Raw genomic sequence first — 19,194 nt, 5'->3', positions numbered from 1 at the left:
GCACAAACACACTCGTTCTGCGGGCCTATTGGCCACAGGTTTAAACTCTGAAATTCTCTGTCAGTGCTTGCAAGACAGATGGAAGTCTTTAGGAGCTTTTTCCCTTTGGGGGTTTAAAAATAATGGCTGCCTCCATTAGAAAAACAAGTAAAAAAAACTGATGGTATCAAATTTCTAAATTGAACACTACGTTAAATAAGGATTCTGTGCAATCAAATCACCATAGTCAATGTAAGTGAAGAATCTACATTGCCTGCAACCAGCGTGAACTTAACTGTCATGACAGTGGGCCTTATTCTGGGGGTTAGAGCAGTATCTGCCCTAACTCTTCGGATTAGTCCAAGGAAGTGGTTGGGCATAGAACTGAGTTATTATTCATTAGGCTTCTTTTTTTTAATTGAGTATAGTTGATTTACAATGTTGTCACTAGGTTTTGTCTCCTTAAAATTTGGCCCTATTCCCACCCGCAATCCCCTGACCCATTTTGTGCAAGGGATACTCAGGAAGCAAACTACCTGAGTTTAAATCCCACGAACAGCTGTGTGACCTTGGGTAAGCTGCTTCGTCTCTCTGGGCTTCATTTCTAAAATGGAAGTAGTAATAGCAGCTACTTCATAGGGTTGTGGTAACAATGAGGCAATATCCATAAAGCTCTTAGAGCAGGTCTTAATGTGACATATAAAATTAATAAACTCAGCATCAAGCAGTATGAGAATCATAGAGTTTTTAAAGTTGGAAAGGAGCTAAGAGATCATTTAACTTAGGCTTCTTATTTCAGCAATGAAATATTGGGGTCGTTGCACAAGGTCACAGGGCTAGCTAAGTAGCAGAGTTGGGTCTGGGACTTGGTTCTCTTCTTAGTTTATGGTTAATCATCCCAATGGATGGTCAAAGCTGAAAACATTAACTGAGATTTATTGCCTGTCCTGATTGTGCAATGATTATCAAAGCCAGAAATTAGAAATAACCTAAAATAGTCAAACAGCAAGATATTTGTTGAATCAATTGGGATATAGTCATGTAATAGAATAAGCCATTTAAAAATGGTATAAAAATATATTTGAAAACCCAGAGTGGGTCAGTGACTAATTCATTGTTGAGTCTGCTCATCAAACCTTTCACACCAGTGTGAGCTGTGGGATTTCTGTTCCTGAATTTTGCCACTCTTCTCCCATGCCCATGAGTTCAGGAAAAAAATGAATGAGCTAGAAAGTGTATCCTCAATTGTCATGAAATGAATTTCAGTCTTTTAAATTTACTTTTGATTCCCAAATAGAAATTGATTATTGAAAATAATTGAGCTTCAATGACCTGAAAAGAAAAAACAGGGACCTTTAAACACTTTTATTCCCAGATTTGTCTTTCTGTGTCAGCAGTACACACTACTAACCAACATGGGCATGTGTGCGTGTGTGCGTGGATTGCCTCGGTGTGGTTCCACGGCAACTATGATGGGGACTTTCTGCTGCTATTGTGTAACTGGGCCCATTGTCTCCTCTTTTGCGAGATGTTAGATACGATTTACCTTATTTGGGTACACCATGTGCTAAAACGTGGTGAAAAAGCAATTTGATGACTTGTAAGTATTCCCTTAGTGGCAAAATACTGGCAGTTCAAAGTATTAATAAAGGGAGATTTTGGAGAGAAAAAATGGGCAATTCTAAAGCATATTACTTCCTAAAACTTCTTTGAGCAGAAATCTTCACTGTTGGTCAATGACAGCACCCCCTGAGGTCTTTCAACAACTGATGTCCCCTCTCCTAGGAATCTCCTAAATCCTCATGCACATTTACCTCCCCGCTAGCTGATACCACATTTTAAAAAATGAACCCTTTATTTTAGAATAGTTTTAGATGTGCAGAAAAGTTGCAAATATCGGACGAGGGTTCTCACACGCCTCCAGCTTGGTTTCTCCTGTTGTTTGTCTCTTGTATGAATAGGATGCATTTGTTACAACAAAGGAGTTTGGGTGCATTCCTGTTAACTAAACTCCACAGTGTGTTAGGCTTACGCTAGTTTTTCCTGAAGGTCCTCTTTTTTCTGTTCCATGATTCCAGCCAGGAGACCACATTACATTTATTCATCATGTCTCTGTAGTGTCCTCTGGTCTGTGACAGTTTTTCAGATTTGCCTTGTTTTTAATGACCTGGAGGTGTGTTTATTGGTCAGGTCTTTTGTAAGTGTCCCTTAGTTTGGTTTGTCTGGTGTTTTTCTCATGATTACAATGGGGCTGGAGGTTTGGAAGTCTGATTCTCGTCCATCATGATCCAGCATGCTCCCAACATGATTTATCACTGATCAGGTTAATGTCCATCACTTGGCTGAGGTAGTGTCTGTCAAATTTCTCCAGTGTCAAGTCCCTCCTTTCCCCCACCTTTCCATACTGAAGTCTTTTGAAGGAAGTCACCATGTACAGCCCACATTTCAGGAGTGGAGAGTTAAGATCCCCCTTCTTGAGAGGGAAATATTTATATAAATTATTACAGTTCTTCTGTACAGATTTTCTGTTCTCCCACATTTGTTTATTTATTCAGTATTTGTCTATATCAATATGGACTCATAGATATTTTATACTTCAGATTATAATCTGATACCACACTATTTATTTTGTTGCTCAAATTGATCCATCTTTGGCCTGTGGGACTCTTTCCATTGGCTCCTGTGTGACTTTGAGCACTTGTTTACTTTCTGGCACTACAAGATGCTCCAGGCTCATCTAATATTTTCCTTGCCCCAGCCTTGGAAGCAGCCTTTTTTTGGAGAGAGATCTGATTCCTTTTATTGGGGAGTGCTATTAGAAACCAAGACCTGAGTCCTCCCTGGGGTGTCACTGCTTCCAGCCCCTCAGAACAATTAGGAGACACATGTATATACTGAGCCATGTATACACACAAATCTGTTCTCTCTCTCTCTCTCTCTCGCCAAAACATGAATTCATCCTGAGGTCTCCAACTCTAATCCAGTGACACACGGATCAGTCTAGCTTCTCCCTTTGCTTATCTGTAACCTTTCTTTCCAAGTGTGAGAAATCTGGCTCCCAACATCCACCGTTTATTTGTTCCATGCAGTTTACAAGCATAGCAGTTTCAGAATTAACTCATAATGCCACACATTTTGATTCTTCTGTTCCTTTTCACTTCTCTTCCATTGGCCATTCATCCTGCCCCAGAAAGGAAGAAATTTGATCCAACCCAGTGTAAATGCTGATTATCAAGAGAATAAGGATCTCCTTTAGACAACTCAAGACAAGGATAGCCACTTGGCTTTCCTAGAAACTACTGTCCTGTCTCATCTGTGATGGCTCATAGCATCAGTTCCCTCTGACCCTGTTGTCTACTTGGTTCTGTGCCCAGAATTGGATGTCTGCCCCTGTCTGACAGCACATTTTCTAACTCTAAGAGAGGCCTCACGTAAGGGTAGGAAATAAAGTTAAATCTTCCCTAAATGTTCCCCTAATGTTTCTCTACCATGTGTTCTGTAACCTTTAAAGAGGAAAGTGGCAGAATTATAGTGGAAGTATAAAAGCTGTAATGGAAATGAAAAAGTATGCAGTGATAATATTATGTAAGCATAATAAATTACCAAGGCACAAAGAAAATAACCTAGAAACCATGTTTTAGAGAAATGAACATTGGTTTGCTCGTTTTCTTACTTCCTCTAAATTCTTGATTTTTTAGTGTCAGATGTTTTTGTACAGTGCCCTTTTAGTGGGTATATTCTTTGATACAATAAAATCACTATGAGTAATACTGTAAGTGTACACCTAGTACAACAGAGTATTATTAACACATTTTTTACGACATATGATTTCTCTTTGTTTTTGTTATTATTGGACTTCAAAAATGTATTCTCATTAACCTTCAGATACTTAAGGCTATTCAGAGGGAAGTTGAGGCCATCTTTGCCCCTGTTTTTGTTTTTTTTTTTTCCACAGAGTGGCTGTCATTTTCCACAGAATCAGTACCAGGAATTCTTTTATTGTGGCTTTTTTTCTAAATGATCTTTCACCTACAAAATTTGTAAGGAGGAATTCTGCCACATTTGTCTCACCTAGTGACTGAAATAATTATGTGTGGAGAAAAACCTAAAACAAATAAAGTATCAGGGAACTACTGAATATTATACAAACACTACAAACTCTTGTATTAAGTAGATTTTATTTTTCTAAGAATCCTTGTCATTCAGTTCTCAGATCTCAAAGACTATCCAAACTTGTAACTTATTTCATATAGATAATTATCTAGCTTCATTTAGTTTCGGCTTCTGTGGTTACATTTTCAAAGGGATTGATTAATAAATTTCTGTTTAGATGAAAAATAAAACCTCCACATATTTTCTGAATTTTACTTGGTGGTGGTGTGATGGAGTCCTGTTAGGGATGAACTTGTTTTGGTGGGAAGATAGACTGAGCTGTGTCATTTAAAATGTCTGCATTTGAACAGCTAATGAATGTATTTAAAAATATTTAGATAATATTTTAAATATTTAAAATGTTGATTTCAAGTGTGAGAACAAAAGCTCTGGTGAATGACAGGTCACTTTTCATAACATGTAAGTGGATCAAAATTAATATTTAAAACAGTCAGGAAGTTTACACTTTCATCTGGGATTTACTTGGCAGTTTGTTCGTATCTGTGTGTAAATGCCAAATTCGCTAGACTTGCAAAAAATTTTTTAGAAAGTTTCAAAGAAGTTTTAATGTCCAAAAGAGAAATGATAGAATTATCAATGGTCTTGGCCATATCCTAGGTGTTTGGAGGAAAGAAGGGTGTTAATGTTCTGTCCGTGTTAGTCCAAAGCAGGTGACAGTCCCCTTCACGTTCACGATTTAAGAGAAGGACAATGGCAGTGTGGCCAACTGTGCCAACGTATGGCTCCTAATTGCAGGTGTGATTTAGTGTAATAGCCCAGTAATTACAAAATTAGGGATGGATTAGTTCAATCAGGAGAAAGGTATGTGTGTATGTGCACTGCTGTGGTCATTGGCACTGGTCCAGGCCCTTTCCAGAGTAAGGACTAAAACTGTAAATGCATAATAAAGAAAGAGATGGCAGCTAATGCCTCATGCAGCTATGAATTGAACATTATGGCTTCCGTTTTTCACTTCTCAGCTACCTCATTCAGTCTTCCCGTCGGTCACCTTCGGTCATCTAGGGAATTACTTAATTTTTGTTTCAGTTTGTTTGTTTTTGTTTTCAGGAGAAAAAAATAGACTATTCCTTAATGGTTCAGCTCAAAAGCAGAGTTTTGATGGAGTGTCGGGGAACTGGATATGTGGGTTGAGAGAAGATGAGAACTAAATGTGTGTTTACAGCCACAGAAGTGAATTTGAGATGGAAGCGTTAGTTCCTACATTTGTAATAGTCGGTCCTTTTATATTTCACAGCATTTAAGTTGTTCAAAATTGAGCCTTCAGAATAAAGTCTCAGTGGAGACGAAATACCCTCTGGTCCGTTTTACCTTGGGTTTACCCTGGTTTGAGGAAGGCAGCTGGACAGGAGTAGAAGTGAAGTAAATAAGGATTTTACTTTTAATTCGGGCTTAGCATCAAAATCAGTCTGTCCCATCTCTCTGTCTGTTGCACTGTGGCCAGCATAGGTGGGATAAAGTAGGGTTAGGAACCATTCACAGAAGAATCAGTCACCGCAGAAGTTGCATTTCTACCTGAAATTAGAGTAGACTTCACAAGTGGGAAGTATGGGATTTATCATTCTTGTCTGGAAGGAGAACTCGTAAGGATTTAGGTATTGGCATGTATTGATCATCTTCTTTCATTCAGTTTAAGATTTTCCTGGTTCTTGGTATGCCAAGTGATTTTGGGCTTGTATTGTTTGTTTTATTAGGGGGAGGTAATTAGGTTTCTTCATTGATTTCCGCTTGTTGGTGGTACTGGGGATTGAACCCCAGACCTCTTGGGTTCTGAGCATGTGCTCTACCACTTGAGCTATACCCTTCCCCTGTCAAGTGATTTTTGATTGAAACTTAGACATTTTTGTGTCATACCAGGAGACTGTAAATCTTACTGAAAGCTTTTGTGTTAACTGGCTTTGCCTGACACCTCTCCAGCAAAGGAAGCAAGGGGTGCCACCTCATTTCTTTCCAGTGGAAGTGAAAAGCCAGGTCCTCCCTTCATCTTTTGTTAATATCTGGTGGCAGAAATGGCAGGGTGAGGAAGGGAGTCTGTTGGGCACTGTTGGAGACAGTTCAATTTTCAAATCCCCATGTTGTCTCTACTGACACCACTGAGGGTGTGAGTGGCCTTGTTCCCACTGGGCAGTGGTTTGGTACGACCCCAGCACTCGGGTGGGTGGTGAGGGGGGCAGGCGGAGAAGAGACAATGTTACTGCCGGGTAGGGGTGGAAGTTCAAGATCCTGCATGGTCTCCATTGACTCCGTAGAGATTGCTTCATTACCATCTGGTGTGCAAGAAGATCCTGGCTCCCTTCTTGGTCCTCCCTGACAGCACTCTGATAGGGGCTCCTTGTTAGAGCTTTACGAGGGTAGAAATCTTGTCTCCCCACTAAGCCTTTGTTGGCTTGGATGGTCATAGCTTCCTCTGTGCTGTTTGGCTGGAGTGGAGCAGTTATTGTTTGAAAGTTTTTTGTCTTGCTAGGCTTTCCTGCTCCTTTGGCTAGAGAGACCAGTTTTTTGTTGAGGTTTTTTTTGTCTCTGCCCATTGGTGTTTTCAGGTTGGGGACTGCTTCAGTAGCAAGTCTGGAATACATGAGCCAAAAGGAAAATCCAAGAATCTTACCTCCATGTTGTTAATTAGGTCTTGAGATCCCAGGCTGGCCTACTTTCTTTCCATCTTGTGTAGTTTTTTAAATGTTTATTTTATATATAAAACATCCAGTGTTTTTAGTTGTATGTAGGAGGAGAAATAGGAAGAAGTGAGTCTACTCCATGTTCCTGGAAGCAGAGGTTCTTGCATTCAATTTTTGTTTTATTTTTCCCAATATTTCCCAGTATTTTGTTATGAAAGTTTTGAAGGTGAAAGAATTATACAGTTCACCACCACATATCCACCACCTAGACTCAACAGTTAACATTTTGCTATATTTTAAATAAAACTTAAATTTATTGTAAATTTATCCATCTGTCCATTCCATCTGTCCATCAATTTATTATTTTTGATGGACATCAGTGCACTTCACCCCTTAACACATCACCACGCATGCCATTAATTGGACTTCAATATTTATTTATGGTTTTTAAAAGTAAAATGCACAATATCATAAATACCATTTGATGAGTTTTGTATAACCAATCCTTTATTGAGATACTTTCCATCACCCCAGGAAGTTCCCATTAAGCTCCTTCTTAACTACTTTCTATCTCTATCTCACTCCAAGAAGCAACTGTTCTGATTTTCTTTCTTTCTTTCTTCTTTTTTCTTTAGGTTTGGTTTCCATAAATTCATTTTGCCTTTTGTAGAAGTTCTCATAAATAGAACCACAGATGCGTGCTTTTGTGTGTCACTTTTTTTTAGCACAGTGTTTTTTTTGAGACGCATTCCTGTTGTTGTAGGTATCAATGGCTCATTTTTTAAAATTGCTGAGTGCTATTTCATTACGTGAATAATACATAGTTTATCCATCCTTAGCTGATTCTAGTTTTTTGCCATTAAAATTTGATCGTAGGGAAACTAATTAATATAACAAAAAAGAAGCAGAGTCACAGAAATAGAGAACAAACTAGTGGTTATCATTAGGGAGAGGGAAGTGGGGAGGGGCAAGATAGGGGTAGGGGACTAAGGTACAAACTGTTAGATATAAAATAGCAACAAGGATATATTGTACAACACGGGGAATATGGCCAATGTTTTATAATAACTATAATAGGAGTATAACCTTTAAAATTGTGAATCACTGTATTATACACCTGTAACTTATATAATATTGTACATCAAATATAAGTCAATAAAAATTAATTTTAAAATTTGATAGTTGGGGTAATATACGTTATCACCATCTTTCTGTTGTGAACATGGTGCAAGGCAACTTAAGGTTTGGGGCTTTTTCTTTTGATTGGTGAAATGATTAAGGCACATAAAGATATGTTCTCTTATATACAACACCCACACTTTCCACATATTTCTTGTCATGCATGGTAGCTGTCTGTTTATTTGAAGCTGAAAACTTTTTTATAGTAGAAGCAAAATATAGTTTTAGCATGATAAAAATTAGAATTTAGCTTCTTGGCACTAAATTTTATTTTGTGGAGGAAAAAACCATGATTTTAACTAGCCATAACTGTCATATTCTTTACTGAGAATGCCAAACTCGTCTCTGGAGGAACATCCTATTTCAGAAATGCATAGAATACTCCATTTCTGCACAAAATATTGCTGTGGTTGTTGCAGATAGATCCAGCTGTGCTTCACAGGCCCTTATTTGTCTGACCTTAACTATTATGTCTCTTACACTTCTTTTCTCTTTCCCCAAAATGATTGTCTAAGGAGGGGGAGGGCCGTGGTTTCTGATTGATTTATTGATTGATTGATATTAGAGGAGTTCTACCTGCTGGAAAATGGGGCCAAATAAACTTTATATGAGATCTCAATTAAAGTGGGTGTGTTTGCTATTAACAGTACAGGAAGAAAGAGATGATGTTGTTTCAGACTTTTATTACAGCTTTTCCTTGACTTTATTTTTTTTTTTTATACAGTTGATGGACTCGACAAAGCTTCTATAGCAAACTCAGATGGCCCAGCAGCAGGTTCCCAAACACCTCCCTTCAAGAGAAAGGGGAAACTCTCCACCATTGGTAAAATCTTCAAGCCTTGGAAATGGAGGAAAAAGAAGACCAGTGACAAATTTAGAGAAACATCAGCAGGTATGAATATCATAACTTCGTTAGGAGATAAATAGTTAAAAATTTTCCAAAAGGTAAAAAATTGTATCTTGTAGGGTTTCTTGGTTTTTTTGTTTTGGAAGAAATTAATCTGTATTTGAAATAAAATTGTTTCATTTAAGGGTGAAACAACTTAGAGTTTTGATTTGCCTTCTTTTTCTACTCACTTTGGCTTCCCAATATAGTCTTGTTTTAAAATATGTATTTGTAAATCCTATAAAATTAATGTATAGGGAGAGGGGGGTAAAATGGAAAATTAGAAGTGTTAATGTTATTTGTGAACATTATAGCTGTAAGTATCCATTTATACACATACACACACACACACACAGAGTATTATTTATCTGTCTACTTAGTTCCAGTAGCATAATACTATTTGTTAATTAAAATTTTTAAAGTGTCTTTTAAATGTATTTGTTCTGTGGGCAAAATTTAAATGGCTATATGAAAGTGTTGCTATATTTATTAATTTTAATTTTAATTAAAATTTTAATTTTAAATTTCCAGCATGTCCTTAAAACAAATGGTCTGTGTCCTAGAGAAGTCATAAACTTCTTGGTGTGAAAACTTTATATTCTTATTTCATTTTGTGGATTTATTAAACCTTGAGAATAAGAATATTTAATGCCTTTCATATGGACTCATGGAGAAAGCTAGCTTTAAATCTCAGGTCAGAATTAAGCCTGATTTAAACAAGTGTCCAGTATCAGTGGTATTTTGTTTAAGGTAGAAAGGCATTTGTCTCTTGATACAAGTTTAGCTTTTATCATATTAATTATCTAAAATGATCCCTGCATCAGAATTTCTCACTGCACCAGAGTCTAATATTGTCCGTGTATGTACAGGATCACAGAGCATCCCTTACTGGTCTGTGCTTAGATAGGAGCTGGCCTTTAGTTCCCGAGCTGTGAAATAAAATGGAAAACACCACACATGGCTTGAGGGGACAGGATAGTGACACCAGAGCTTCATAAAGAAAATTGTCTCTGCTGTATCTGCAGGTATATCATTTCTTTGAGCATTTAATATTTTAAAAGAAATAATGAAAAAAGAAACTCTCCTACACTGTTGGTGGGAATGTAAATTGGTACAGCCACTATGGAGAATAGTATGGGGGTTCCTTTAAAAATTAAAATTAGAGTTACCATACATACGAGCAATCCCACTCCTGGGCATATATCTGGAGAAAACTATAATTTTAAAAAATACATGCATCCTGATGTTCATAGCAGCACTATTTACAATAGCCAAGACATAGAAGCAACTAAAATGTCCATCAACAGATGAATGCATAAAGAAGATGTGGTATATATAGTTACGATGGAATACTATTTGGCCATAAAAAAGAATGAAATAATGCCATTTACAGCAACATGGATGGACCTAGAGATTATCATACTAAGTGAAGTAAGTCAGAAAAAGAAATACCATATGATATCATTTATATGTGGAATCTAAAAAAAATAGTGACACAAATGAACTTATTTACAAAATAGAAAGAGACTCACAGATGTAGAAAACAAACCAGAGAGGAAAGAGGGTAGGGAGGGATAAATTGGGAGTTCTGGGTTTGCAGATACTAACTACTACATATAAAAAAAGATAAACAGTAAAGTCCTACAGTATAGCACAGGGGACTATATTCAATATCTTGTAATAACCTATAATGGGAAAGAATCTGAAAAAGAATATATATATATATATGTATATATATATATATAAATTCAGTTTTATATATATATTTATATATCTAAATTCAGTTTTATATATATGTGTATATGTGTGTGTGTGTGTATATATACATATATATATAAACTGAATTGGGGGAGGATATGGCTCAGTGGTAGAGCACATGCTTAGCATGCACAAAGTCCTGGGTTTAATCCCCAGTACCTCCTCTAAAAATAAATAAATAAATAAATAAACCAAATTACCTCCCCCTGCAAAAAAAAGAAACTGAATCACTTTGCTATATACCTGAAACTAACTCAACGTTGTATATGAACTACAGTAAAAAACTTTTAAAAACCCATACCATTAAAAAAAAAATGACGATACTATTTCTAGGATTTGTTTCAAAATAGTCCTGGAGGAGAGGTAAGTATAGATGAAAGAAGATTGGCCACAAGTCAGTAATTATTTAAGCTGAGCGATAGATATATGGGGTTTATTATTCTCATATCTCTATTTACAGATGTTGGAAAATTTCCATAATAAAAAGATAGGTAGAGGAAAAAGACTTGGCTTAAGGGCAAATGATGATAGCGTGGTTATTGAATCCTGCTTAGTTGTTGGCTTCTTGGGTTAGGAGGCAGGGGGAAGCAATGGACGGAGTGCTGTGCTGAGGGAACATCTGGATTCTAGTTGTATCCTTGCCACCAAGGTGCCGTGTGACCTGGAGCAAGTCGGGTCTGAGTTGAATGAGTTGAATTTTAATGTGCTTTCAGTTCCAGATTCTGTTGTGGGTCCTTGACTCCCTCTGATTCCTGGCTGGGTGTCTTGTTCTGCCTTGTTCTTCGGTGCGGATGAAAGTACACTGGCCTTCTTAAGTGCCTCCCTCTCAGGTTTCCCTAAGCATTGGGGGAATCTGGCTCTTTGAGTTACCATGGATACCGAAGATGGGTGTAGGGCTCCAGACAGCAGTATTAAGGCATTGAAAAGAAACGATGGAAGTCAAGTCAGTTGTCTCTCTTGCCCTTTTCCTGAATCTGGGCTGCTAACTTTTCTCTCCCTAAAGCAGAAACAGTTACAAAGAGCTTTCCTTCATCTTTTCTTGTCACCTTTTAAAAATTATTTTAATGGTAGGGAGGCTGTAACATTTCCACTAGCCCAGAATATTTTAGAAAAGTCATTTTAAACAGCACTCAGTGTTATTATATATTAGCCCATATGTATTGAGGACAGCCTAGCCATCCTCGTATTCACTCTTTCCTTTTCAGATTCACATAGGATTTTATATAAATTGAGCTCTAAGAAGTTACTTGTGGATACTCTATTTCTAGTTCCTAAAGACTACCAAAGTACATTAAGAACCTGGAAAAGTTATTAGATGCCTCATTTGTTTTTATTTTTTCCTTGTCTTTGCATCAAAATTGTGATGTAATAGAATAAAAACAAGCCAAGTAGATGTGTTAACAATCCATTGTGAATTTTTCTGCATCATTCCTTTTTAAACCCATTTATCGCTAATGTTTTACTTGGATTTCATAAGATGTTATCAAATATCCTCTATATTTTATTATCACCATATATGTATGTGTATATATATGTTTATTTTAAGGCTTCAATTTCTGCTGAGCTTTATGGAATGTATTAGTAAAGCCTAAAATAAATGGAGGCACAAAATAGTGCAACGTATATTTTTTTTCACATTGAAGAAAGATGCCACATCTAGAGGAAAACTGATGCATTTGGAAATAACCAAGAGACAGGTGTTTTCTTCTTTAATAAATTGTCTCAAACAGTGAAACCTAGGTGTTTGGGTATGACCAAGGCCATGTGCAGCCTGGCAAACTATAAAGTACCTCTTAGGCAAGATCTTCAATATTTTGGGATATGAAAGAAGATGAATTTCTTCCAAGAAAAGGAACTCTTTTTGTTTTTCCTTTCCCTAAGCTCTTGGCTTTACAGTTGTACGGACATGAGTCTTACTGGATTCTGCTACACAGCGATTGACACCGCTTTTCCGAGTCTGGGTGTCTGCTGTAGGAACTGTTAGGTGGCACTAGGCAGGATGCAGCACTGATTTATTAACGCCGTTGTAATGAATGCTGTTGTTCTCACACATGTACTCTGCTGGTGGGAGTTAAGAAAGGTCCTGTCTTCTGCCTGCTTTGGTGGTCCTTGAGTCAACCTGATTTTGGAAGGCCGTCTTGTCCTGCAAGGCAGACTGGGCCTCTGCCCCGACTTCAAGTTCTCTGGCCTTGTTTTAAACCAGACAGTTACCTGTATCTCCAGCTCTGTTCAGGATGATCCATTGGCTGTTAGGTTCTAGAGCAAAGTAGTCTTTTCTGTTTACTTCCCCTCCTTCTTTACTTTTTCTCTTGAGTGAAAGAATCCTTCTTTGGTCCCACCTAAGTTCTATTCCTTCCCTGTCTTTAGAACTTAAAATCTTACTATACTTTTTTTTTCCTATATACTCATTTCTTCCTGTTTTTTTCCCCTGGTGGGGGATCAGTAGTGGTAGGGGTTCCTCCCCCTGGTACTTTACAAATGCTTTCGTCTCCCCAAAGCTGACAATACAAACATCCCCAACTAAACACGATCGATCCTGCAACTTCTGCATGATCTGTTAACACCAAGACCAAACGTCTTGAAAGCCCACCCTGGGTCTGCTGCTTCCACTCCCCCACCCTCATTCCTTTCCCTCTGCAATCTGCCCCCACACCAGCACTCCACTGAAGTTATTCCAAGCCTACCAATCGTGAAATGCAGTGTTACTCTCTCATTTTCATCCATTTCAATCTCTACAACACGTGCCATTACTGATCAGTCCTTCCTTGTTTTACAGAATCTTACTTGATTTACAGGAGATGTCATCTTGGTTGTCTTTGACTTTTCTTTCTCTTTCACCCCCCCCCCCTTCCTCTTCTCATTTCCCCTAAACCTTTCAGGGAGGTTCACTATCCATTTTAACCCTTATCTTTCTGTGCACATGCCCTTCCTCACCCTGCTCTCTTCCCAGTGCCCACGTCTCTCAAACTCAGGCTCCAGCCGAGGCCCAGGCACACCTACCCGAGCACCCGATGGGCAGCAGAGCCTGAGGACCACATGTTCACTCAAAATCCATTCGTATAGTCTACACACATCTGCATTGAAAACATGGCCCATGCCAGGCACTGATGAATTTGTTTCTGGGTGTCAATTTTTTAAGAAAAAAATCAGATTTTTATAGTGAGAATTTTCTTTTAAGAAATGTGCATCAGATTCTCTTTTCACACGATGAAGGGAGGGATTCTGTTAAGTATGACTAAGATTGCAGGGTTAGACTGAGACATTTTCACAGCGAGAGGTTGTGATGTCTGAGAGCAGAAGAACTGTGGTGAATACGTGCTGTCTATACTCCGGTTAAGAAGAGAGGATCTTATTGGCTTACGACCAGCCTCACTTCCTCAAACCACCGAGTGACTGGGTAGGTGACCACAGAGCAGCCATCTAACCCCACTGCTCCCTAAAGGTACCACAGGATTTGAACAGAGTATGAGACAACAACAGTGATCTTTTACAAGAATGACCCTTCAACATTAAGGCGATGGCACCAAACAGAGATCTTACAACTCAATTTTTTATTGTTCCCTCAACAAATATTCACCATTAATACTTCACATTGGCTTAACATCTAAAATGCCTTCAGCTTAAATCTTTACTTTTTTCATAACTTCTGTTTTCACAAATACTTCTGTGTTTTGGGGTAGTATTAAAATATAATTTCAGGACTAGAAACAAATTATTTTTAATGGTACAAGACAGAAAACGTAAAGGTCACTTGGCAGCAGTGGTCGTCAGACTCTTTCATCGTGCTAGCCCTACTTAACATTTCGTGCGTTACCTTAAACTTTCATTCGAATGAGGGCAGGTACTGACATGCTGTGAATGAGCACAGAGGAGGGGAAAGGGGAGCAGGAAAGTCCTTGTACAAATACTTTCTAAACCAAAGTAGATCCTCTGCCATCTCCAGCTACCCTTGCTTTTGCAGACATGGCTGTCTTTGGCATCCAGACTTTGACCATGGAGTTCTTTGACTCTTTCCTATCTCTTACCATCGCCTACATTCTATTAGTTCCTAAACCTTTAATTTATTTCTCCAAGTGCAGGTCTCTAACGTCAGCCTTTCTGCTCAGTCCCCGTTGTCTGGCCCTCCTCACTCTATGACTCAGTTATTGCAGGTGGCCTCTTTGCTATACTCAGGAGCTAGCCCTAGAAAGCTGTGGAATGCTAGAGAAGGCAAGGAGAGGCTGGGTTCTGGCACGAAGCCTGCCTGGGAGGGGAATCTGACCCCCCTAGGGAGGCAGGCAGAGAGTTCAGGATGGCATGGGCTGAGTAACCAAGATAGCTTTCAAGTCTCAGGCCAGCAAATAGAGCACTGGGTCCTTCACAACAAAGTGGCACGTGTTCCACCATTTAGGGTGGCGTAACAGAGCATCCAGGTGAGGCAAGCCTTGATAGCCAGGCATCCTTTACTTAGGTGATAGTATTCATGGGCAGTTGGTGCCAGAACCAAGAAGCCTCAAACAGGAGCCCCATCGTTTTCTTTTACGGAACCAGGGAATAGTGCTGGTGACTAGGACAGGAAGTTATCCAGCGATTCAGGACAGAAACTCACTGCTTAAAGTGGGACACAGGGGCTGGGTCTGTGGGAGTGGCCTCCTCGGACCCCAGCCCTCAGGGGCTGGAGCTCCTCCTGCTACAGGGGCACAGCCCGAGAGCCAGGCTGAGCCAGCAGAGATTGATGTGGTTTGGGGAAGATAGGTGGGGAAATCTGTGCCGTTGCCCTCCAGACCATCCCAGATGCCACCGCGGGGAAACTTCCTCAGGGGGAGCTTCAGTTCTTCTCTTCTTGCTCCAAAGGCGTGGCTGACTCCATGTCGTTTACTAAATGAGTCCCAGACTCTCCAGCCCTCCTCAGTGTAAGCCAAACTGACCTTTCCTGTCTTACCTTTCTCTCCCGGTCACTTGCCTTCGACTCCATCACACAGAGCCCCTCGCTGAGCATGCCCCAAGCCCCCATGTCCCCAGGCCTTCCCTCTTCATCTGAGCACCTCTTCCTACAGCTACACCTGGTGAAGTACTGCCGGCCATGCAGGGGTCTTTAATGTGTCTTCTTCCCTGAAGGTGTTCTTGACCTTGATTCTGCATCGCTGGGTCGGAACCTCCCCTCCTTTGCTTGTCCTCCTGCTGTGACGTCTGTATTTTGACTTCTTGTTTGACTACTAATTTACCATGTCAGTCATTTAATGATAGAGACTGTCTCACTTACCTTCGCCCCACCTCAGATGCTTTACATAATAATTTGTACCTGGTATATAGTCTTAAAAGGTGTCTTGAATTGCTTATTTATTGACTCTCCACCATAACTAAAAATATAGCACTGGGTGCTTTAGGACTTTATGAAATAAATTGAAGATTGAAAAAATATTGTGAAAAAGATAAAGACAGTAAATTATAACCAAACCAAAAACATGTGCTCACAATTACAACCATGTACACTATTAAGAAGCCAATAAAATAATTAAGGGAAATTTTTCTTTCTTATCTTTTGCCCTTGTTTAAAAAGTAAGCTATCCTCCTAAATAAAGAAAATTAAGACAATTTATTTTCATTGTAATTGTAACATTTATTTATGTTGTTAGTAATGGGGAAGGAATGCCTGTCTAGATTTTTAGATAACATTGTTGCAGGTTATCAGCATTCTAGGAATCAGAGTAATCTGGTAGAAAGGCATCTGGTAAAAACTTTAATTTACTGAAGGTACTTTGTACTCCCTAACAATAATAATGGCAGTTTTTTCAATTGAATGCTGTCACGTGCCGGTTCTGCTCCAAGAACTACTCGTATTAGCTCATTTAATCATCAGAGTTTATGAAGTTTAAGTGCTGCTTTTATCGCAGTTTTACTGATGAGGACACTAAGGCCAGAAAATTCAAATGACTTGCCCAAGGAAACATACATGGTAGGAGGCAAAGGCAGTGTTTGAATCCAAGCAATAAGATGCCACAGCCCAAAATTTTGGTCATTGCGCAGCATGGCCTCTCTAGACGATACGTTCCTATCCAGCTCAGTAAGGACTGATCACTGAAAGGTGACCTTAATACAAGGGTTAGCTTTATATACGAGAGTTTTTGCTGTAAGAAGGATTTGGTCCGAATTATTTCGCTTCTGCATGACTAGCCTGATTAGCAGTGTCCACATAGAAGAACAGTTTGCTAGGATCAAAATTACGTTTGGTTCATTTAAGATACTGTTCTTTGTAATCACAGAGGCACAGTGTTGCTGCTAGTGATTATTTTCTATATCTAGAAGGTAGGGCAGAACCAGAAGATTTTCCCAGGGTGGGATTTGTTCAGGACTGGCCTGGTTGCATCAATAATGACAGCATTTTGATTTTATCTATCTTGTTCCACTAAGAATATGAAAGTGCCTTCGTGTACCATTCACTTTCTTGCCCTATTGGAGGAAGGGAGGAGAATCTCTCCCTTTTCCCAATTTACTGTAGCTGAGGGACGCTGCATAGTCCCTCAGCTCTGTGTGCTTTCCTGCAGACGTGCCCCACCCTGGTGGTGTCAGGTGGGGCATACGCCCCCCTGACATTAGACCTCCTTTGAGTCAGGAATCCTGTCCCACCACGTCTCAAAGGGTTACTTTCTTACACTTCTACTTCATATCACCTGTCTCTGCACCCAGTGTATTGTGCACCCAACTTCTTGGACACAGTTTCCTGTGAAATCCCTAGAATTCTCCACCGCTGTGGTTCCTGTCCTGGCCGCTGTCCTCCGCGATACCGCGTTTTATGGTGTTACCTGGGTGGCTCCCTCCTCTCTCGTTCAACCCCAGACTCTCTTCCATAGGCCACTTTGGTCAGCCTCGGCCCAGTACGTCATTTCTACGTTCATGGAAAGGGCCCCTGTCCTGCCAGGCCTGGATTATTGTACCAATACTATGGTCCGGAAAATCAACCCTCATCTCTGACACCATCCGTTCAAATGGCTCTTCACTTTCTTTGTCCACTCTTTGTACATCCTGATCTTCAGCCAGAAGAGAACACCACCCGCACACCCTCCACACCTTTCTGGTTCCTCCTCAGGACTTCTGACTAGAGGTGGGCCTTCTCATTGAACGACAGCCTGCCTTCTGATGGGCCACGCAGGCCACACACATCAGGCAGAGCTCCCCGGTGGCCACTGGTGGACTCTTCCTGTCCTCTTCATTTGTACGGCGAATATTCACTGATCGCCTACCCCAAGCCCAGATCTGTTCTGTGCCCTGGGGATATGAGAGTTAACAAAAAGGGAAAGTTCCCAGGCTCGTGAACCTTGTCCTTTGCTTTTTGCTGTGGTGTCTCTGGTGAACCCCTCCTCTCGTCTGTCTCTCTGACCTGCTGTCCGGCTCAGATCTGCACAGCTCATCAGCTGTGTGCTGACATTTTCCTCCTGTCAACCTCTCAGCTGTTGTTTTGATTCCTCTTTTCTTCCTCGAAACATTGCTCTTTGTAAAACATCCTTAACTGTGTTATTTTTCCCTTCCCTTATTTTCGAGATATGGTTCACCTCTTCCAGAGCAAAGGGAGATGTTCCCCTACTCCCTTTTACTTTCTCATGTGTGAAAACTGCTTTATATTTGTAACTTGCCTTTGGTGGCTCCTCTCCAAGGAAGAAAAGCAGAGGTCACAGCTGAGAGATCACTGGAATGGTTTCTGCACGATCCTGACCCTGGGGTCTCGAGGTTACCTGTAGTCAGTTTTTGGCAGCCCCTCTTGGAAATATTTCCTGTAAACTTCCCTTAGGAAACCGGTCCCCGAGGAATGAGGGTTTTCACTGAGGACTGCTTTGTGCTTGCTGGGTCAAACCCTAGCCCTTTCAGAAAACACAAATAGAGTTTTGATTTTTCCAAAACTTTAACCTGCCTTGCCTCTCTTTTTGACTGTGGCCTTGGGCCAATGAGCTGTAGTCCACAGGAAGGTACGTCTTATCTTTCTGACAGCTCCAATAGAAAACCACTGAGGCTTCTTGCAAGTGGCTGTGGTTGGTTTATGTGGGAGGCAGATAATCAGAGGAACCACTGGCTAGTTCACTCTCTGTCACTGCATTTGTGATCAGGACTTTCTCAAAAGAAATCATTTTCTTGGTCATTCACCACTCTTATGTTTTTCCTGTTTGGGGTGTGTGTGTGTGCACACGTGTGTGTGTATACAGTTCTAAGAATTTTAATATATATTTAGCTTTGGGTAACTGTCATCATAATTAGGTTGTATCTCAGTTCCATCACTCTCCAAATCTCTTCTGTGTTGTCCTTTTATGGTCACACCCTACTTCTGCTCCACACACACACTCCCCATCCTCAACTCCTAACCTCTGGCAAACACTGTTCTTCTTTACTATTTTGTTTCAAGTATGTCATAAATATTGGAACCATTCATATAAAATCTTTGAGACTGGCTTCTTTCACTCAGCATAGCACCTCTGAGACTCACCCAGGGTGTTTTGTGTATCAGTTACTCCTTGTGATTGGCAGGTTGTGTTCTTTGGTATGGCTGTACCAGAGTTTATATATTCACCTATTGAAGGACGTATGGATTGTTTCCAGTTTGGGGTAATTATGAGTAGAGTAGAGCTATCAACACTCATA

The 19,194-nt window shown here is 39.9% G+C and overlaps 1 protein-coding gene across 8 annotated transcripts in view; it reads left to right on the top strand.

The window, feature by feature from the left end:
- Positions 1-19,194, top strand: part of PHACTR2 (phosphatase and actin regulator 2) — a 241,125-nt gene that overhangs the window by 148,921 nt on the left and 73,010 nt on the right. For all 8 annotated transcript variants that reach the window (XM_031456470.2, XM_031456468.2, XM_031456464.2 and 5 more), the window contains exon 2: positions 8,668-8,835. In XM_031456470.2, coding sequence (XP_031312330.2) covers positions 8,668-8,835 — 168 coding nt within the window. The remainder of the gene's footprint in view (positions 1-8,667; positions 8,836-19,194) is intronic.

Source organism: Camelus dromedarius, chromosome 6, assembly GCF_036321535.1.
Source record: "Camelus dromedarius isolate mCamDro1 chromosome 6, mCamDro1.pat, whole genome shotgun sequence".
Taxonomy (NCBI): Eukaryota; Metazoa; Chordata; class Mammalia; order Artiodactyla; family Camelidae; genus Camelus; species Camelus dromedarius.
The sequence above is the reverse complement of the archived record's forward strand: the minus strand, read 5'-3'. Positions and strand labels throughout refer to the sequence as shown.